This window comes from Carassius gibelio, chromosome B14, assembly GCF_023724105.1.
Source record: "Carassius gibelio isolate Cgi1373 ecotype wild population from Czech Republic chromosome B14, carGib1.2-hapl.c, whole genome shotgun sequence".
In the NCBI taxonomy this organism is placed as follows: domain Eukaryota; kingdom Metazoa; phylum Chordata; class Actinopteri; order Cypriniformes; family Cyprinidae; genus Carassius; species Carassius gibelio.
Window position 1 is genome coordinate 21,053,460 of NC_068409.1, and position 21,536 is coordinate 21,074,995.

At 35.5% G+C, this 21,536-nt stretch overlaps 1 protein-coding gene across 1 annotated transcript; it reads right to left on the reverse strand.

Annotated features, from left to right (window-relative positions):
• Positions 1 to 1,060: 1,060 nt before the first annotated feature.
• On the reverse strand, positions 1,061 to 13,150 carry LOC127971903 (melatonin receptor type 1A-A-like). Its single transcript, XM_052575229.1, has 2 exons — positions 12,685 to 13,150; positions 1,061 to 2,983 (listed from the first exon to the last, which is right to left on the reverse strand). Exons 1-2 carry the CDS (start codon positions 12,869 to 12,871, stop codon positions 2,115 to 2,117), a joined length of 1,056 nt encoding a protein of 351 aa, XP_052431189.1. The 5' UTR covers positions 12,872 to 13,150; the 3' UTR covers positions 1,061 to 2,114.
• Positions 13,151 to 21,536: the final 8,386 nt, after the last annotated feature.

Here is a 21,536-nt window from a genome sequence, read left to right on the forward strand (position 1 = left end):
CGCCCGGGAAAAGAGGGGGTGGGGGGTTCTCAAAGGCAGCAGATCCCTCGTCAGGCCCGTGCAGAGAAATGCGTAATTACTAAAGCTTTCACTGTTTAAAAGACACTTTTCACTGAATGTCCAGAAATAACCATCCGTGGGCATGGAAGCAGGACAGTGCGAACAGTCTCCGGTTTGCTCTTCAATAGCATCGCATGATTCTGCTCAAGCTTTGTGCATGGAAAGAGCTGGAAGAATCACATTCTGACAGGCTTATGTATGCAACTGTGCATGATAAGTGTTTCTAGGGTAAAAAAAAAAAAAAAACAATTACAAAAATATGTGACTTGTCAAAACTCATTATGTGGTGTGCTGGAATTTGGAAAGCTTGAATAGCAGCAAACAGGATGCACTCATTATGTATTAAGAGCACCAGTAGGATTGTTACAGAAATGAATGGATGTTCTGTCTTCATGGAGAGTGTCCAACAAAAACACTGAGGTTTTATTATTCCTGGGACTGGGACATGTTAGGATAATACTGAAATTGTGTTTAGTTAGAATATGTAATCTTTGAACGTCTTGATAATCCATTATAATGATGGCACATATTTCATGAGATCTTAATATCAGTATTAAGGAAGCCACTTTGTATTTCTTTAGATTATCAAGCTACAAGGTTTTAATAAAATATAAGTACCTTAAGAGTGAAGCAAAACGTAGTTACACAAGCTACAAACAAGAAGTACAATAAGCTTTATTTTTTTTTGATCACCTATTTGGTCCACATTATCCAGAAGACTGTGTGACTTGCATGGCATCAGTTAAAACAAGTTATTGCAAAGGAATTGCAAATAAACAAGTCCCAGAGCCTTGTGGGCAGAACTCTGACCTAATGTGCAGTTATCCTTCAGGCAACATGAGTTCCCTTCTTTCCTCTAACCCTTGTCCTAAAGATGCAAAAATGGCAATAACTTAAAGACACCAATGAATTGTTCACAAAAACTTAATTCATAAATAAACATGTAGTGAGAATGTAAATAGGGTTAATTTTGATTATATATTGCCTCTTAAAGCAGCTGAGCTGTTGCGATTCTTTAAACGTAATTAAAGTTAGTAGCATCCCTGCCTCCCTAACACTGTTTAATGTTGCTTTTAATGAAGCTTCAAGTCTCAACCAACATTAAAAGTAAATAACAGTAAAAGAATAGAAAGCAATGTGCTTTTTCTCATCTTCTACAGCTTTTAATCATGCATACGTCTTGTTTTCATCTCATTTCATTCAGCACAGTTTATTAACATAGAAAAGTTCAAGGATGGACAAGCAAATAGGTTTTTATGTTGTAAACAAGAAAGTAAGGTACTGTGTTGAACATATGACATTTTAAAAGTGTTCTATCGTATGCCAGAAAGTGGATGGGCTGAATTCAGGTAAATTGGGACACTTTTTGCCATTGAGGTGACTGGAAAATGTGGACCAATTATCCTGAATTAAGCCTAAATTTTTTAAAATTAGACTTTTTATTGCTTATTATTAAATTTACCCCATTGCAGGAGTATAGCAATGCAGTCTGATGAATAAATAAATCATAAGTTAGACCTTAGACCGTTAGACCTAAAGACATTTGCATTAAAAAATGGGACAAATATCATTGTTGGCCGACACTGGCTGTCTTACCAGGTTACTTAGAAATAATATACTTGAGTACAATATTATATTGCAAATGCATAATTTGGCATGCGCTGCAGACTCTAAAAACCTCTAAAAACATCAGACGGTAACTAAAACTAAAAAACAATATGATAACCATCATAAATCATATTATTGAGCACTCACCAGGATTAAGGGCTACTGTTCTGCTCAGCTGGCACCTTGTTCTGCATGTACGACAGTGTGTGTGCATTGGTTTATAGCATTAATTTGATGATGTCCTGAAAAAAATGTATTGACCTGCTGTATAGAAAATCAAAAAAGTCATTATGAACTTGTAAACAGAGACCAAGCAAGATATTTGCAATGCACCCTCTTGTAAAAGCAACAGGTACAAGAAAAATACATACACCTGTATTTCATGATATAAATATCTGTATAAACAGTTGAATCTTTTTTTTTTCACAGTGTCTTTTCAGGTGTTTTCATACCGAATCCACTTTGACTTGGTTGTTGTTTGTCATTAAAGGAGATGGCTTGCTTTTGATCCGATCCGCAACATCATTTGAACTCTCTTGGAATGACATCCTCGCAGTACAGAGTGAGATGATAATTTTTTTGTACTCTCGTCTGAAGTTTTGATTCAGCACTCCGTAGACTATTGCATTAAGGCAACTGTTGAAATAGGCCATAAAATAACTGGATACAAAAAACCACTCCGGGATGAGAGGCGCGACCCGCCCGGGGTCTATAGCTACCGCCAGGCCAATGAAATTAAGAGGGGCCCAGCAGACGGCAAAAAGAACGAACACCACAAACATGGTGACGAAGTTCCTTATGTCGTGCGGAGTGAGTTTGGGCCGGAACTCAGGTTTGACGCGTCTCCTCACCTGGATCACCAAGATCCAGATCCGCAGGTAGCAGTACGTCACAATCATGATTGGAAGAATGAAGTGGAAGAAGACAACGGCGATGGTGTATGCCGAGCTTGCAGACTGCGCAAACGTACACGAGTAGACCCTTGGGTCATACTGCAGGGAGCCAACGAAAAAGTTTGGCACTATAGCGACCACGGTCAGTATCCAGATGAGAAGGACGTAGCAAAGCGAATTCTTGTCGCTGTATAGCTTGTCATACTTGAGGCTGTGACAGATATAGCAGTAGCGATTGATTGCAATACCGGTGATGTTAAATATAGATCCAATCACGCTCAGTCCCATCAGGAATCCACTGATCTGGCAGTGGACGAATCCCAAATTCCATCCATTATGTACAATGGAGACCAACACGAGAGGATAAGGATAGACAGCTACTACCAGGTCAGCGACTGCCAGGCTCACCACAAATATGTTCCCTGCAAAACAATGACAGTGGAAGAACAATAAATGCAAATAAAGCAATTATAGCCACATAGCGACACCGTAAAAATGGGAAAACCTTCAAGCAAAACAGCTTATTACAATTTCCAGAATGCATTTGATTAGGTTATTGAATAACATTAGGCCAAATACAATACTGTAGCGATTTTTTTAATAGAGGGAAAAAGAAGTTTCATATGATTTACCCTCTCACATTTTGCAGATGGCTTGTCAGGTTCCTTGAAGCCATCAGATTAGATTTGCATGAAATTTTGTGTACGACGTTTTCCCAAGGCGCGTTATTTCTCCTGTCCTTTTCGGGATGGATGCCAGTATGCTCCTGCAGCATGACCTTTATTGCATCTAATTAAATCATATCTTTCCTAAGTCTGTCAGCTGCTTTCACTATTAAAAGGATTTGGGTTGCATCTGTTATTGTCACATGACACTTCGCTCTCCAATGAAGACCTTTTAGAACTTTAGGCCCCATGTTAGAAGAGACACTATGAAACCAGGCTGTAGCAAGTCACTGTTTTTAAATATACCATTTTTATGTTTTTTCTTTCCTTTATGTTATGTATTATGTATCCATGCTTCATACATATTTGAAAAAGATTTATACCACTTGAAATGAATATGATTGTACTCATTATGTACTCATCTCCTTTTGGCTCGCTTAAAAAGAAAAGGTAAAATATTCAGAATGCGAATCAGCCTCACTTTCTCAAGATGCAGATCAGGTATGGATCATTGCACTCGTGTACTGGAATTTCTATCTCATATACAGAACATACTGTGCAAATCTTGAAATCCTGAAGGATTGCCAAATAAATACATTTATGATTTAGCAAATTTAGCTCAATGTTAAGAGGAATCATCGGAGCAGAAGATCATTCCAGAACAGTGACTCTGTAAATTATTCCTGTGACATCTCAGCGGCTCCTCTATTTTCAACTGTTGTGTTCCTAAAGTTGCATTTGAACTTAGGACGACTAGCAGAGAGGGAGGGAAATATGAACAGAGATCTGGAAAGCCGAGCAGGAGCCCTGTAGCATGGAACACAAAGCTCACTGCAGAAGTCATCTGCAGCTATAGACTTCATGCGAAACATCATTATTTTAAGCGCACAGCTGCAACAAGCTTAAGTTTATATTCCCAAGAGTTCTTTATGCTGTTTATATGATTACAACTAGATGGAGGTTTCTAAGTTTACAACTTAAGTAACTCTGATTACCATGTTTGCAAATTGTTAAGAAGAGTTTAACATACAACAATATTAGTTCAGAATTTTTGTCTGAAAGCACACAAAAAAAAAAAAAAAAACTAGAAGCAGTTTAACAAAATTGTCTATGTAATGTCATTAAATATTCATAATAACTTAATGTCTAGTTCTAGCACACATATATTTTTGTTAGTTTGGATCATTGAAATCATTGATCACAATGAAATCATGCACCTGTCTCTCAAAGGATAAAATGTCAAAAAAAAAAGAAAATATATCAACTTCGCACTTTGAATCTGAACGCAGCACTGATCGGTGTGTCCATTCTACAGTAGCATAAGAGACAAAGACTCTGAGACTGTGGAGTAAAAGCCCTTACAAGCACGTCACTTCTCCCTAGAGAGTTTGTTTGTGCCACTAATGGCGTACATGCTGCAGGGCAAACCTTTGGTTATGATTTTTCCACACCACCACACATACAGTGAGAGAAATTCACGGCCAGATTCACAAGATCCTTTGAGAGCCAGAGGAGCGCACAGAAAATTTCGCACTCTGTTAAGTCTTCTACATCTAATTGTTTATCTGGCTGCTCTTTTCTTTCTTTCTGCTATGCGCTATATGATTACATCTTGCAAGATTTATTGTTTATGCATTTGGCAGAAGCTTTCATCCAAAGCATTTTACAGTTTTAACAGTTTTAGCATTCGCTGGCAATCAAACCAACAATTTTTTTTACTTTCTGTGTTTGACCTTGTTTAGCGATTAATCTCACCTGTTTCTAATTTAGATTCCCTTTTTATTTGTATATGTAGCTCTTTGATCTAACTTTCCTTTGTAAATTCTTTTCATATTGTATAGCCTAAGTTTGATGTGGATAGTAAACTGTAACACTGATGTTTTTGTACTGGATCCCTGTGTTCGTGAGTTTTTGCTTTAATAAATTCAATATGTGATTTAGGTCCACACATGAACTTCTTTTCATTCACACCACTGTCCCATGATAGCAAAGACATTTATAATGTCACAAATGCTTCCTAACTCATATTTTCTTAAATTATATTCATGCTAAAACATAAGGATGTTAATAGCAATGTGTCATGAGCAGCAAATCAACATATTAGAGTGATTTCTGAAGTACAGTATCATGTGACACTGGAGATTGGAACAATAAAAATTCAACTTTGCAATCACTGGCAAAATTAACACTTTAAAATGTATTGAAATTAATAAAATTTATATTAAACTGTAATAGTATTTCACTTTTACTATTTTTACTGTGTTTTTAAACAAGCGATTGTACTCTTGTAGTGCATCTGCAAAGCAAGTATTACTTTATCTAAGTCTTTCCCCTGATTTTGTTAAAGTTATATACTATACTGTATGTCCACCAAGAAGGAAATCAAGTTCGTATCATGCTATATAACAGATGCAAAGTCATCAGAAAGCAGAGAAAGCAAGCAAGAGTTAAACTAAATGAACCATTATCCTGACTCTAATGAGTGATGTCCATCTGACTGGTGTCTGTGAGCGACTGCCTTTAGCTCTGCGGCACAAATTCGCCAGTATGGCAAAATTAATTATATTTGAGTCGTGAGTTGTATGTGATGAGATACAAAAGACTGGAACTGCTAAATAATGTCAAGACAATAGGTCATTCAACTGAGCTAAAAAATTAATGCTGCAAAGCATGACCACTGTAGTCTGATTCACTGATGAGTGGCTCTTTAGACAGTTTGTTCAATAAAACACTCAAAAAGGACAGTATTTTCTTGTCAGGTGTAAATTTAATTTCATCTATTTTCACCACAGAAGGTAAACATTTAACTTTTATTTAAGTGCTGGATAAGCCTACAGGATGTTAAGGCGGATGTATAGTAATAATAGTAGTTAGAAATGCTAATGAAGACTAAATGTTTACACACAACTAGTTCAGGAGGAAGTGTGGTAGAGCATGTTCACTATCAACACAACGGCTAGATGTCATTAAGATTAAATGAATCTAAGTCCTTTTAGATGCTGACGGTCGATGCTGTAACTGCAACATCTGGATCTAAAAGGCATCTTTCTCCAATGAGAGCCATTTAAAAGCAGCCACACATTCAATATTTTATTATATTGTACTCTGTCTTTCGCCAGAGCCTGGTTGGTTTTTGTTGGGCTCTTAAAAACGTGAAATGAACTGATATTGTTCCTGTCTGCTAGCTTTGACATCACAGCTAAGGATAGCCACGAGTTCGTGTGGTGATATCAGTCAGTCAGCATTGTAATGGCGTCATTTTCCTGCATAGCTAGAGTCATTAGTAACATGACATTTGCAGTTCAGGTGATAATCATAAAGATAAAATCTTTAACACTTCAGTGATGTCATAAGGTACTGAGTGCAATATTAGGGACTTTGAACATCTAAAATCTAGATGCCAAGATTTGTTTATGTAGTGAAGAACTGCACGTTAAATATGATGTTTAAAGAAATTAAATTGTAATTAATCTATGCACTTGTGTGTTGAACAGGCCGAATGCAAAGACTACAGTATATAGTAGAAAGGTTTGCTGTCCTTTCAAATTGAAGTCTGCTGAGAACAGTGCTGAGATATTGTACTGTTTAAAAAAAACACAGGGAAAAAAGGAGTGCAGATGGTTTGGAGACCAAAAATATGAACATACAAACAAATATATTTAAGTAGTGCAACAAATTGGAAAATCAAGAGAATACTAGTATTATTAAGAAATTCATACTGTTTATCATAAACCAAGGGAATATTCAAATATAAAGTTATTATTATATTTTTCATACTGTACCCTTGATGTTTTAACAGTCAAATACAGCTAAAGACAAACACATTGGCATGCTGTTGCTCTTTATCTTTGTTCATCTTACTGAAAGAAAAATGCAGCATTCATTAAAAAGGGCAAGGAATGTTGGTTATTTCTTGGCTTTAACCTCTTGTCTTAAACCAAAAGATCTTTGCTTGGTATCTGTTATATTTATTCCATATCAATTTAATGAGGCCTCTCCACATCAAAGAAACCAGATATTAAAGCAAATACCGTATCACACTGATAGTCAAAATTTTGAATACTGACTTCTAATTAGTTAATGCTGGGTATCACATATTTTAATTGCAGCCTTTGCCAGATAAACTTTGATATCATTTTGTCACCCCTACTGAGTGTAAATACAGCACTAAAGAGAGGCCCCAAACTACCCTTGAGTTCACAGAAATATTATGCTTAAATCAATATTTTATTGCTTTGGGATCCTGGAGCGCTGTTTCAGATGATACTGGAGTCTTGTCAAGCATAACTCATCACTCATGTCCTTCTGCTTAATTCAACTAAAGAGTGGCAAAAGACTTGCAGGAGAAAGTATCTAGCAGGTGCTATTTAGCTCACATTTGCAGACAGATTATATTGAAGGATAAGCACAGTACAATGTGTCCTATTCTAAACCATTGAAAATAACCGAATGTACTTCTAAGAAAAACAACTGACAAGAAAAACAAACTGAAATTAATTTAGTTATACCACAACTAAAATTACAAAGCAACAGCAAGAACATTTATTCATGAATATCATTCCTTATTTCATCTCTATAGATAATAAGATGACATTAATATGCTTGAGTAGAGATATTGCTTGTCTGCATTAAAGAATATTTCTATGTAAATAATATTCATTTGGATAAACATTTCACACTGCCATTTTGCTTGACTCTCAAGTAGAACAAAATGCAACCATATGTAATATATAAAAACTAATCAGGATGGCCTGACATAACCTAAAAAAAAACATCTAAAAACAGACCCCTTGGTCCTTTGGTTATGGAATTTGTGAACCGGATGAATAAATCACTCAGGAAAATGGGAGGCAAAGAGAAACATACTACTGCACAATGATTAATGACCTAATATACAGTGTGCTTCAAACAACAGATGGAGAGACTGGTCAGTAATACTTTTTTATGCTAAATGGACCAAACACTGGCCTCAAAACATAACTGTACTTTACAATTTAATTTACAATATAATTTACAAATTAAAACACACACACACACACACACACAGCATATTTACGAGATTATACACTTGTCTTTTTTCCAAAGCAACTTTCATTGCATTATTCTGTCAATTAATGTGTCCCCTTCGGAACTGAACCAACTGTCTTAGTGTTACCTACTGCAGCAACATGCTCTTTTGCTGAGCTACAGAAATGACTAAGCAACTTCTTAAAGAAAAAAAACAAGAGGCCCAATAAACAAACATGGCTAAAGTGCTAAAGATGCATAAATGGTATTTTGAGTAGTGCAATTTAATTTTTTCTCTTGTAACCCTGGCATTCCTAGCTCCATGTTAACTACTTGAGCAACTTAGTAATCAGAGAAGACAGTTTTTTGAAACTTCTCTGAAAAACAGTCATATAAAAAGCAGGAAACAATTATTTTGTCTTCACTTTATATGCATAAAGAGCTGGGTAGTAACATGTAATGTGGATTATGTAATCAGATTAATTAGATTAAATAACATTATAAAATCCACCTTTTCATATTTGAAATGTCCCTTTCTCAAAAAGCCTACCACTTATCAGAAAAGTCTTCCAGTTTTGTGGACATTCACACTAAGACCAGTCACTAGTCAGGTAGCAACACAGCATTCAACCAATGGATGTGCAGAAATCATTTCAGGTTTAACAAATGTGCATCAATTATGAACACATTTATTTTTATTTGAATTATCACATTTAATTGATGTTATTTAAAAAAAAATCACTTTTATGAATTAATTAATTATTAGCTTTTCTTTAAACTTATGAACCCCCTTTCCTTTGCTTTCCTTTCCTTTCAACCAATTTCGAAAACCTTAATGCACTCTATGTTGTTAATTAAAATGACAATGAAATATATTTCTATATCAGTATGGTACAAGTTTATGCTATTCAAATCAATCTGGTAAATCAGTTATAATACAATTTGTAATCTACCCAGCTCTGCATACATACTGTATGGCCACAGACCACTCACACTGTGACATTTGACTGACAAAGTGGTGGACCAGGCATTTCTGGCTGTGTTCAACAGTGGACAAGCCAAGAGTTGTATCTTCAAAAGTGTGTCATTCTGTAACTGAGCACAGCATCAGTACAGCGTGTCAGCAATTGGCCATTCATTAAGGCATCGAAACCAGCCCAAGGGCAGGCCAAGGGCCAAGTCGGGCAGGAGTGAGCACATGAACTCCTCAAGAATAAATAAAGCTTCATGGCAAAAGGCAAAACATTAGGGAGTTTCCCACGGGGCAATGCAGCATGACAACAAAACTGCAAGGTAAAACAAGGGTATATGACCCTGCAAAACAGTTCATCTTTAAGAATCAGAAAGCTTATATATGTATTTCAATATGATTTTATATGCATATATAATTGTCATTTAAAGCTAAAGTCAATTTTAGTCTGAAGAGTTTAGAAGATTTGTAATGGGAAAATTTGGGAGTGTCTCTCACACTCTCTGTCTGTCTTGTCTTGTTCTTTTTGGAGCTGGAATCAGCAACCAATTTTGTTGCAAAGGGAAATCAGAGCATTCAGATCTGTGACAGTAAATTTACAACAACTGCATCATTTTTCAGTTAAACCTGAACAATAGCTTTTAAATCATCAGTAGCATAATTTTTACATCTTAAGGAATACACTTTGAACAAGACTTATAGATGCTGTAAAATTACTGCAAATCACAGTAATGAAGGATTCTGTCCTCATTCCACCCATGTTCAGTACCCGAGCCTGCTAAAAGGGCCCTTCTTCCACTCACACAGCCTCTGTGAATAATTGGTAGAGAAGAGTTCCTCTTGAATGAACAGTGAACTTCATCTAATAAGACCGCCTTGGGCTCATAAGCGGCGTCAGAGCAACTAAAGAACAGTAGTTAGAGATGAGAGTTGCACATAGAAGACGGGCTCTGTTACAATGTCCGAAACGTTGAGAAATGTAAAGAGGGAATCTAACGCGCTAGAGATCCTGTAGCTCATCTGGTAATGGGTGACGCTCACAACACAAAGGTCATTGGTTCGATTCATAGGAAACGTACAAATTGATTACCTTTACCTTTAAATATACAGCTGGTCCCAAGTTAAAAGATGCACATATAGTAGTCCAGCAGCATATCAATGCTAGCTCTCCTGTGGAGTTTCATTTGTAATTTTATGATGTAGGTACACTGGCTGTGTTGAAATGAGGTTTACCTAACAGCAGGGAATAGTTGGTCTGAATAATCTAAACAGACAGTGGTGCCACAGCAGATAGAGTCTTTGAGGTTGAGTACCTTAAATAAAACAGATAGACCGCAATGGGGAGGAGAGGAACCACTTTGTTTCACTACAGAAGAACAATGGAGAGTGAATGTGTGTGTGCTCGTTTGACTGTGCATGTATGTGTGTTTTTTTTGGAGTAACTGTAACTTTGGATATGTGGTGGAATGATTGCTAATTGAATATTCACACTGGGTCAGTGGTCTTTACAAAGGGCCATGGGAGGTCCTCTCACTAGTGAGAAACATAATGAAGCACACATCGCAGGAGGCTAATGGGACAATTACTGGGTTAATTTGATGCGCTAATCCAATAACGTGGTGCACTATACTGAGCAGAGGAGGAAACGTTACAAAACAAATATAAATAAGTAATGTATTTGAAACAACTGACAAAGATGCTGAAATATGTCAAAATGGACTGAAAAGTTTGGTGTTGTTACTTCAAAATATTGTGAATAATTCTATGTTATCTGAATGGTTCGGATGTTTAAAACACATTAGCTTCTTTTCCAGTAAGTGGTTAAATATACAACTGCATTTATGCTGGGAAACAGGCTTAATGGAAATGCAGATTTCCTATCTGAGAGTAGGTGGCACTTATGGAAAAGAACCAATACATCGTTTACCATGATTACTCTGGTACACAACTTTCTGTTTCTGACATCCACTTGTCACTGAGAAGAAAGGGAGTCAGTATTTACATGTTTTCAAACAGTCATTCAGATTTGCTATGCTATCCATTAAAAACACCAAATATTTAATTATTTTATATTTATTTTCAAACATTTCTTTACACTTATGTTTTGGGATATTTTAATCTGGACTAAAACATGCCAGCACAGAAAACACCTAGATATTGGTTGAAAATGTTCTGATTCTTTATTATTGTTCTTTATAATAGTATTGTTTACTATCTGTTAGTATGTTTTATAGTGTTTTATAGTTAATGGTTCTTCTTGATATTGTAAATAAAAAGCTATTAAACTTCAAGTTCATAAACTGTGATAAAAGCTTCAGCTATTATTGAAATTGCTTTGTAATTAATGTAAACATTAGCACTGTCCAAAACCTGTTTTTCCATAGTGCTTTTGTAATTTTCAAACTGGTGCCACAAACTTCACAGTTGAGGAAGAACATAAGGTCTCTGTCGCTATTGGCAGAGAAAAGTGGCATATGGGTCGGTGTGACACCGGTGATAAGCACTCCATCCACTCACAGGAAAATGACTGGCCTGTTCAGGTTTGTTTGATATTGGGCCAGTTACCTGAAACCTCTAAAAATAGTTCCTTACTGTCCACTATGATTTAGTGCAATACCCTGTCAGGAATGGCAGAAAATATGAAATCATACTAATTAAGATTTAAGTTTATGCAGAATGCTGCATTATAACCTAATTCATTTATAAACTCTTAAAACTCACTGTATACTACAGTACAGTGTAAACGGACTGTTAAACAGTTTGCATGTTCTGTCAATATTTAATATCCTGTAAATTAAGCACTTCTTTCATTGGAATCCCAGGGCTGTATTACAGAGAAATTCTAACTTAGAATTCTATTTTGTCTGTTTAGCAGCATTGTAATTTTACTTGGAAAATATAACTTTATCAAGTCAAAAATGAAGGTAAGAAGTTTGATGAACAGTAAGAAAACACCTCTGGTCCTAAAAAGTCGTAATAAACTATAAACCTGCAAGTCTGAATAGTCATTAAAAAAAAAAAAAAGAAAAGAAAAGAAATGTAACTAGTGAGATAAAAATGTTACTACAAATTAAATAGACACTAGTTTCATAAATATTAAGTACAATGAATAAGTAGGCTTTTAGTAAAGCTTGAAAAGATCATACACATGATGAAATGACAAATAATTCAATAGCAAAAATGTTACATTGTTTCCAAAAACAATGGGATAGTCACTAATGTTACTACTTAGGAATAAGTAGGAGATTTTGAGGAATATGTAGCCTTCTGGTGACTAATAAATAAAATCGTAGTCACTACTTGTAGTACTAGATCGAATAAACAGTTACAGCAAAAATAAAAAAGATACTAATCATATATCATTTGCTAGCAATTAAAACATCTGGACATGATATATATATATATAAAAAATACAAAATCCATAGTTTAAACGAATAAATGTTTAAACGGCTTGCCATGTTTGGTTTAAAAGCGATATTACCTGCGTTACGAAGTTTCTTGTTTCTGTACACAGAGAAGATCACCAAGAGGTTCCCCAATATATCAACCACGATAGTGAAGATCAGAAAGCTGCCCAAAGTTGTGGCGACCCAGGGTGGGCGATTCAGAGTGATCTCGTGAGGGCTCAGTGAAGAACTGTTCATCAAGCGGCTGCCATTTATTTTCATTTTATCTTCACTTCAACAATCCTCGCCATAAATCATAGGATTTGATTCCATTGGAAAAAAAACACGTGTGGCAGTTAATTCGTTTGCGTAAACGTGCGTAAAATAAAGGTCTGTTATCATATCATGGTCCTCGATGGAGCGCACGCCTTCATGCTCTGAGCGCGGACATGTGTCCGCACTTTTATAGCTTTCTGTCTACATCAGATTGTTGGTATGTGACATCCGACAGCAAGTTAAGTTCTTCTCAAATGCCCATGGATGGGTGATGCTGTGTGTAGATCGCTGTTACGCTGCCCCGCTGTGGATGACAAAGAAATCGGCTCGTGATTTTGGGTCGAATAAAGTTGAGTTGCTTCTTTTTCATTCCCTGGAGATTATTTATGCATGTGTTCATTCATTATTTTTGGATACCCATGCTGTATTTACATCGAATTCGGCACATTCACACAGTTTGATCAAGCGTCGTGGGAAAAAAATCAGTTTCAGTGTGTGGAGTGTTGGTTAAAGATCTGTGATGAAACTTGGAGGTTCAAACACTGCTTAAGGGCTACCCTTAAACTATTCATAAGGCTATGCCTTTATGCAAAAAAACAAAACAAACAAACAAACAAAAAAAAACACCTTCACCCAAGGTTGCTTGATGTATTTAGCTGTTTCTCTATTAAGTTAACTGTAAATCACTTTGTACAAAAGGTCAAGATCACAAGTTTAAGTATTAATGTCACAGCTAGTAGGTTATATGTTGTCAAGTCCACATCAGAGAGCCTTGATATAAGTTCAAAACTAAGACTAGGTATTTAACTTTTTACTCCAGTGCATCCTTCTCAGTATAGGTTTATTTTTTAAAGTCTGTTTCTGTTGGCGCTTGGCATTTCCATTGTTATTGGGCAAAAGATACAGTTCATTAAACACATGTTGACCATTTTTTTAGCGGTATGGGGAATGGGGTGGGGGTTAATTGGGCTTTTGACTTAAACCCTTAGAGCTGCTGAGTTATAGCCTATATACTGTGACGGCTTCCCCCTGCCACAATATTGAGATTTATTATTATATGTTTTTTATTTTTTTGCATCAATGCCCAGCCCTAATACGCATGCAGTTAGTCATGTATCACCCATGTGCGCTTATTATAAAAAATGTATGAGAAGTGGCTATGTTTATTTAAAATATATTGTTATCAGCAATTCATCTGTGTATTTTATCCTAAAGAAAAAGCATGCATTCGTATTGTGATATCTAAATGTAGTTTGCCAACTGCTGGACAGAGCTGCAAAAAGCATCTGAGCAGCAATAATAAACTGCCCCTTAAAAACAACCTTTAGACCATGCAGCTGTCCATTTGCACATACAGCCAAATGTATTCGTCATAGAGTAATGTGGTCCAAATACTCTTTGGACTGTGGCTCAGCACCATGCATTAGCTTTGCATCAGAGGATGCCTGTCGGTGCCAGCATCTTTAAATAAACCACACTGAATAGTTGCGAGTTTATCTCTCACATACACACTTCATTTCAGACATGTCAAAGCTATACATTCCAGTGTGTTACAAGTTAAACGGGTTATATCATATATTTGAAATGTTTCATCCCTGAGGTCCATTTCTAAGGTCAAGGTGTCTTGCACCAAAACCAATTCTTCTGTAACAGTCTCTTTGCAAAACATTTATTACATTGTGACAAAACAGTCTGCACTGTTTTAACTGATAATATCAAGGACATTGTTAAAAATTAGCTTTTCTTTCCTAATTTTGTGATCCTTATGAAGATGTGGCAGAGTAACACATATTTTGGACTGAAATAAAACTCTTTTATTTAAGAAAGAAAAAAAAAAGATAAGAGATGAGCTAGAATACGGAACATGTCGCTACTTAGTCCACTCATACCTCTGTAACATTTTTAACTCATCTTTTGATTGACTATAAATTCCTTGAAATTCCAACCTTATGCCATTATGAAACTCCATTATCAATATATACTGTAGTTTGAATGTTAACAGTTGCATTTGATTGAACTTTTGACAGCATAACTTGAACGATGCACAGACAGCTTTGGGTTTTGTTTTCGATCCAGGTCTTGAAGAGCAGTTGAGTGCACTTGAGCCGAAGAAAAAGTCACAGAAAAAAAATCTTATCTGAAATGGAACAGATTAATGAGTTGGAGTCTGGGAGACAATTTAATGAAGAAGAATCCAATACAATTTTGCATTAGCTCATTCATCAAGAATGCAGATCTTAACATTTATTGACATGTACCCTCACCCTCCTATCAGAACACATTAACACTGGATCTTATTACACTTACCCATGGCATTGGTTACTCCAGAGGACACATTACAGAGGAGAATATACTTTTTTTTTTTCATTACATTGACATTCATGTTTACAGTAAACACTAGTGGAGGGAGAGAGTATTATACTTCTTTTTTTTTTCAGATTTCCCTGGGCTTGGTTATATAAATCTTAAACAAGGCTGCATTTGATCTCTGCAACGTGACACATAAATATGAGCAAATAGGTTGTGCAATGGTGTGAAACTTCCAGCGTCAGCTTTCATACTCAAGTTACATATATGACACGCTTACAAACAAACAAACAAACTCGGCTTTTAAAATAATAATAAAAAAAATCCTGTCAAATCATGTCATACTATTTACTGCACCTTGTTGTGAAGCAGATGGGAGCAGATAGATAAGAACAGACAGCCCGGCTAACTGTCAAATTTACAAAGATATGATGATCTGACGACTGTCAGATTCATCAAATCCTTCTGTTTTGGTTTGACCAGCTCCGAACATACAAAGGAAGGACAAAGCCACGTCCTAAGTAATTAACTCAAAGTGCATTGCTCGTCTCACTGGCATTTCATTGATAAAGGTTGACGTGTGGTGGATGTACGACCTCTCCAAGTTACTGTTGGTTTCCCTCAAAGATCACAAGTTGATGTACTGTATTCATTTGGGTAGACTTCTGAACTCAGATTGGAGGAATCCTTGCTCATATTACAGAGGATGTGAGAAAGGGGATACAGGACCATAGTCATCAATAAATCATTAAAGTGTACTTCAAGTTAATTCTGTCATTTTTTATTATTTATAAGTAAAAAGAGACTGGAGTTTTGCGTTTTATCGTTCACTGTTTATCCAAGTAATATTAAATTTCAGTTAAAGACACTTTGGACTCATTTCCACTTTTCTGTTTGGAAACGTCATTATTGTTGAAATGTTTGTGAGTTAGAAACATGCATGTCTGCAATTGGCTCTTAGAGAAGATTGATTTATGACCATACAGTGGTCGTGGTCAACTCTCCATCATATGATAACGTTGACAAACTTCCAGGGCTTTTGAAGTTTGCACATTACATAGACACTTTATACCTTCTAGTAAAATCCACTAAGAGATAGCCATGTGAGTGCATATAAATAGAAAGTGCCCTTATCGGGTTGTGATTGTAAGATAATATTGATGTTTTTGTACATAAATTACCTACCTTAGGCATTAGACCAAATTTGAAGAGCAACAGCAAATCTGTAAAGGAACAGACAGCATATTCAGCTTAATTATGTTTCTGATTCGTTGTGACACAGCCATGAGTAAGTCTCGTTGTGTTTCTAAGGCACACTGCTTCGGGTCTTCATGCAAATGCAAGTCCACAGTCTTTCGTTGAGAATTTGAGAAGTAAATATGAAGTAATGCCATGTTCTGTGCTGAGCAATGAACATATGAGCTGCCAAAAGGGTGTTTATAGGAATTAAAGAGTGGCCTGTAGTGAAGCCTAAGACTTTGTTAGGCCAAGATAAATGGTGGGGAAGAAAGAAGGAGGATGGAAAAGACAAAGAGAGTGTGACAGGCATATTGGTTACCAAACAGATGACTGAAGGAGGAAAGACAGGAGGTCATAGAGGAAAGAAAGAAGAGATAATGAGAGTCACCTAGAAAGATGGATGGGGTCAGCCATGTGTGAGAAAGAAAGAAAGGTAGGAGAAACATCAGGTAAAGTATTGGGGAAAAGTTAACAAATATCGACCACAATTTACTCTGTAAGGAACAGACATGTGAATGAAAAATCCTTCAAATGTCTTTAAAATCAAACATTGTAATCTTTCATTCATGGCAATATTACATTTTATCTTAAATATTAGCATAGGTTGAATAGGAAAATTAACTCTGCACTGTAAAAAAATAAAAATAATGAATTCATAAATAAAACAAAGATTATTAGAGTACTTTTAGAAAAAAGAAAAAAAAACATTTAACTGTTACATTTTCAAATTTTTGGAATCAGATACTTGTTATAAAATTAAAATAAAAATTCCACCTATCAATTCCAATCTGAAAATGCATTTGACTTTGAATCATTCATTCAAGAAATTCAGTCAAAAACACAGATTCATCCAGTAATGACACGTGTAAATCTTGAGTAAGTCATTGAATCATTCCATTCATAAATTCCATGATATTTTATTTAGTTCTAAATAATCTAATATTTCTAATATTTCTAATATTTTATCTTCCGAATTGTGAGAGAACTAAAACCTCTATTTAAAAAGAATCACTATATTTTTCACACAAACAGCTCTTAATCAAGTCCAGTTTTAACGTAGCTGATTTTTTTTCTCATGATATTCAACAACAATTACATGCTTTGCAAAAAGAGACACAGAATAAATATGTTTGATATCTAAATGTTTGACTTCATTTTATTAACCACACTGGAATGGATACTGTGAATCGATAACAATTGCAATCGATAAGCAGAATTCTAAACGGAATTGGAATTGAATGATATTCAAACGATAACCAACCCTAAACTTAAAAATGATTTCTACCAGGTGAAAAGTGACCAAGTGACAAAAAAAGCCCATTACAATTTAGAAAACTTTCCTCTGAGATAATTGTCTCTATAATTGTTCATTAATTTCAAGATGCCACCCAATGCATATGAAACGGTAGAAACATGAACAAATCAGAGTCAAATATTCAGTAGGGTCGTCTAATAAAATACAACCTATAGAACTTTCAGCAAGACATGAAATCTATAAGAAATAAAAGGCCAGAGATATACGGTTTGAAAGTTATAGGACAACAGACTAAAATACACAAGCTTTTCAGTGTCAGAGTTTCCCACAGCAAAACTGAAGTCCACTGTTGAAAAAAAAACAACAACAACATTGTATTATCTGTGAAATTTTGGCATTGAAGGTCAAATTGATAAGGAGTGATCATTTCAAGTGACATTTAGGTAGAAACGTGTGTGTGTTGTTTGGCTAGTTTGTCTTTCATTTTATGGACAATTGCTATATTGCAGCAACTAGAGATCTCTCTTTTTTATGGATGGTAAACAACATCAAGCATGACTGAATAGAAAGAGCACAATAGGTATTCAAGGCTGGAATGCAGCTTGTTGTTTATTCATCCTTTTTCATTTATTTATTTATTGTTTGTTTGTTTTCTTGGAAATAGCCAGAAGCAAAAATGGCTGCCATGAAGAAGTAATTCTTTGTAGTTTTTTTCCTCCCAAAAATGCTTTGAAAGCACTTAAGAGAGCTCTGGCTGCTGTAAGTGCTCATACAGAGTTGAAACAGGGACATCCAACATTTTGTGGCTTTCTCACCTTCTGTAGAGGACAGGTGTGAGGAGACTGCACAACAATTAGTCCCACTAAGCAGGCTATTACCACCTGGCCTTCTCATTAACATGTTTAATTGAACTTGGTACTTGTGTGAGTGTGTGTGTGTTCTTGAGAATTATAATGACTGCAATACTCAATGAAACCTTGAGGTGATATAGCACTCAAAGGTCAGACTGAAATATTGGATGTTGTAGACACAGGAAGATGTGTGAAGTTGCTTTTCTTGACACATGGGTGGTTCTGTCCACTTTAGTGATTTTTAACAGCATTTTTTTTTTGGATAAGATGGATTATAGCTTTTCACTGATTTTTTTATTTTATTTGTTTTTACGTATCACATACAATACCCACACACTGTACAAATTCCACATTATTATATATAATGCTAAAAACCACTAGAAGATTGATTAAATTCATGATGTGACATTTATTGCAGGACATATGATAAATAAATGTTAACTGATGAAATAGTTTAAAGAATTTTTCCAAATGTAACAATCACACACACGCACGCACGCACACACACACACACACACACACATATATATATGTGATTGTTACATTTGTACATTTAAAAAAAAAGATTTGCTACATTTATTTTATGACAAACTTTTTTAAATATTTGGTTCAAATTCTTGAAAACAAAACAGTTAATATGCAATCATAATTTAATTTGTGTCAAAATCTTATTTGGCAGTTCACTCAAAAAGATTAAAATGAACTTTCTATTTATTTGTCACACAGGATTGCATTGTGGGATAAAGTGTTCTATTTGGAGTGAATTCTGGCAGATGTAATCTATGGATTGCTTTATAGAAAAATGATATACTACTTAAAATTAGCATGGTAGTATGTCATATTAAGCATATAAAGTCCCATTCATGGAGACCCTTAGACCATTTGTTGTTTATTGTGGAACAGGGTGGTCAACATGAGTCACATGACTGCATCAGGCAAGGTCAACCTGTCACACTGTGTTACACACACACATTGCTCCTCGCCTCAGGCCTCTGTCACTACTTGTCAAAGCATTTAAGTGCTGTCACTCTCATGCAGTGATTTGTAAGACACGCTCTAGTGTAGGCCTGTCTTCCCTTCAGTATACTATTAGCACTGCTGTGGGCGTTATATTATGTCGTTTACAATCAACTGACTATCAGCAATATTCTAAAATTAAAATATATTTGAATTGAAATATTCTCACAATTAAGTGTTCAAGTGTTATCGTTATGAAAAGAATCTGTATGAAGTTCTAAAAGTCTTGTAATAAAACTTCTCTGCAAAGTTAGCTTTCATTAGCGGTGTCATGTAATCAAGCTTGTTGCTTGACTTTATTTGAGTGTGCTGCCCTCTAGTGTTTAATTGTGTGTGCAACATCGAAAGAGTGGTCTCCCTCGCAACCCTGCATGCCTTTATATTTGACAGACCCGTTTTTCTAAAAAAATAAAATAAAGGTTGTTATTTGATGTGCTCATATATATATATATATATATATATATATATATATATATATATGAGCACATCTAATAATAAATATATAAAACACAGAATTTGATTTAGTGGATATTGTAGTAAGTAAACCATTGTGGATTATTTCATTATCCATTTAAAATAATTCTAATATTTAACGTAAATTTTGAATACATTTAAACCCATAAAAAATGTAACATTTTCATGCCATCAGTTCTAAATGAGTAAGACGCTCTTAATTTATCCAGGAAATAAAAGGGCGACCCTGACAGCAGATGACCTTATAACAACCCCATTGAGAACATCTGCTATTAGCTCCGCATATCAACCTTTGCAGATGCAAAATTTCACAGCTTCAGAAAAGTTTCAACTCCCCTAATGAAACTGTTAGATTGCATTAAAGGAGCTAAAGCAGCAGGAAACCTATAGTCTTCAGGTGTATGGATCTAGAGATTCGCTCTGCTCCTCAGCCTAATGCCTTACTCATTAACAAAGACCTTCAGGTCATTTACAATCATCCAAACACTATAAATGCATAAAGGAGACGGAACGTAATGTATTATCTCTTAAAAAATATTTTCATTTTTGTACATACAGAACATTAACATTTCAAAGGAGAGAATAATATACATAGCATATAACAGACAATAGATAAGTGTCTACTGTTATTAAAAAAAAAAGTATTGTGTATTCTCGGGTATCTAAGAATACATAAAAAAACTTTCTTTTTTTAACTTTACACTGACACACTTAATAATGCTACTTTTGGACACAGGTAATTTATAAATCTCAGTAATTAAATTTAACATTGAATTTTCTTGTCATATTGCCCCCCACCCCCCCACCCCACTCCCACCAAATGGACCAATGTATATAAAATATGCAAAAGAAATACATAGGACTTTTTAAAATGTGTAAAGATAAATTATATTGAACTACTGAAATAAAGCACTACTACAGTTTTATTCTACATGTAGTGAGTCCCCTCTTACGGGCCACCATGTAGAGATCAAACTACTTGTGACTGAATAATAATAAAAAAATACCAGTAGGTGTCAGTATAATCCCCAAGTCCACTGTCATGTAAGCCAGAGCTAATTTTTTCCAACAAATAGTTTGCACCTAGATTGCAAATCTAGGAGTGACATATGATCTTATCATTTAAAGACTGATAGTTCTGCAATAATGATTTCAAATGAGTCTGTAAGCCCACCCCAGTCTCTGGTAGTGTTACCAGCCACAGCTTTACGAAGTTCTTCATGGTCAGTAACCACATGATTAAATTTCTAACCACTGGCTGGCAAGTCTGATGGAGTTTAGAAGTGTGGCTCTCACAAAGGACTTTCTAAGGAATCAGGAATCTCAGCAGGTCCTATATGCTGGCCCTGAGGCTCTCCAGAGGTTATTTGAATGGGCAATAGGTGGTCATGGATGTGATGTTGACTTGCTGTCGGCTGGATGACGTGGTGGACCTCTGGCCTGGTATACTGGTCGTACTGTGGAACTGGAGACATGTCATTATTAAGAGGGAGAGCTGGAACTGGCAGGAAGTTGTTAATGTCATCGC

Coding starts and splice junctions, on each gene's coding strand:
- LOC127971903 (XM_052575229.1), bottom strand. CDS start 12,871: ATGAAAATAAATGGCAGCCGCTTGATGAACAGTTCTTCACTGAGCCCT. Junction 2,984..12,684: donor CAAGAAACTTCGTAACGCAG/GTAATATCGCTT, acceptor ATTGTTTTGCAG/GGAACATATTTGTGGTGAGC.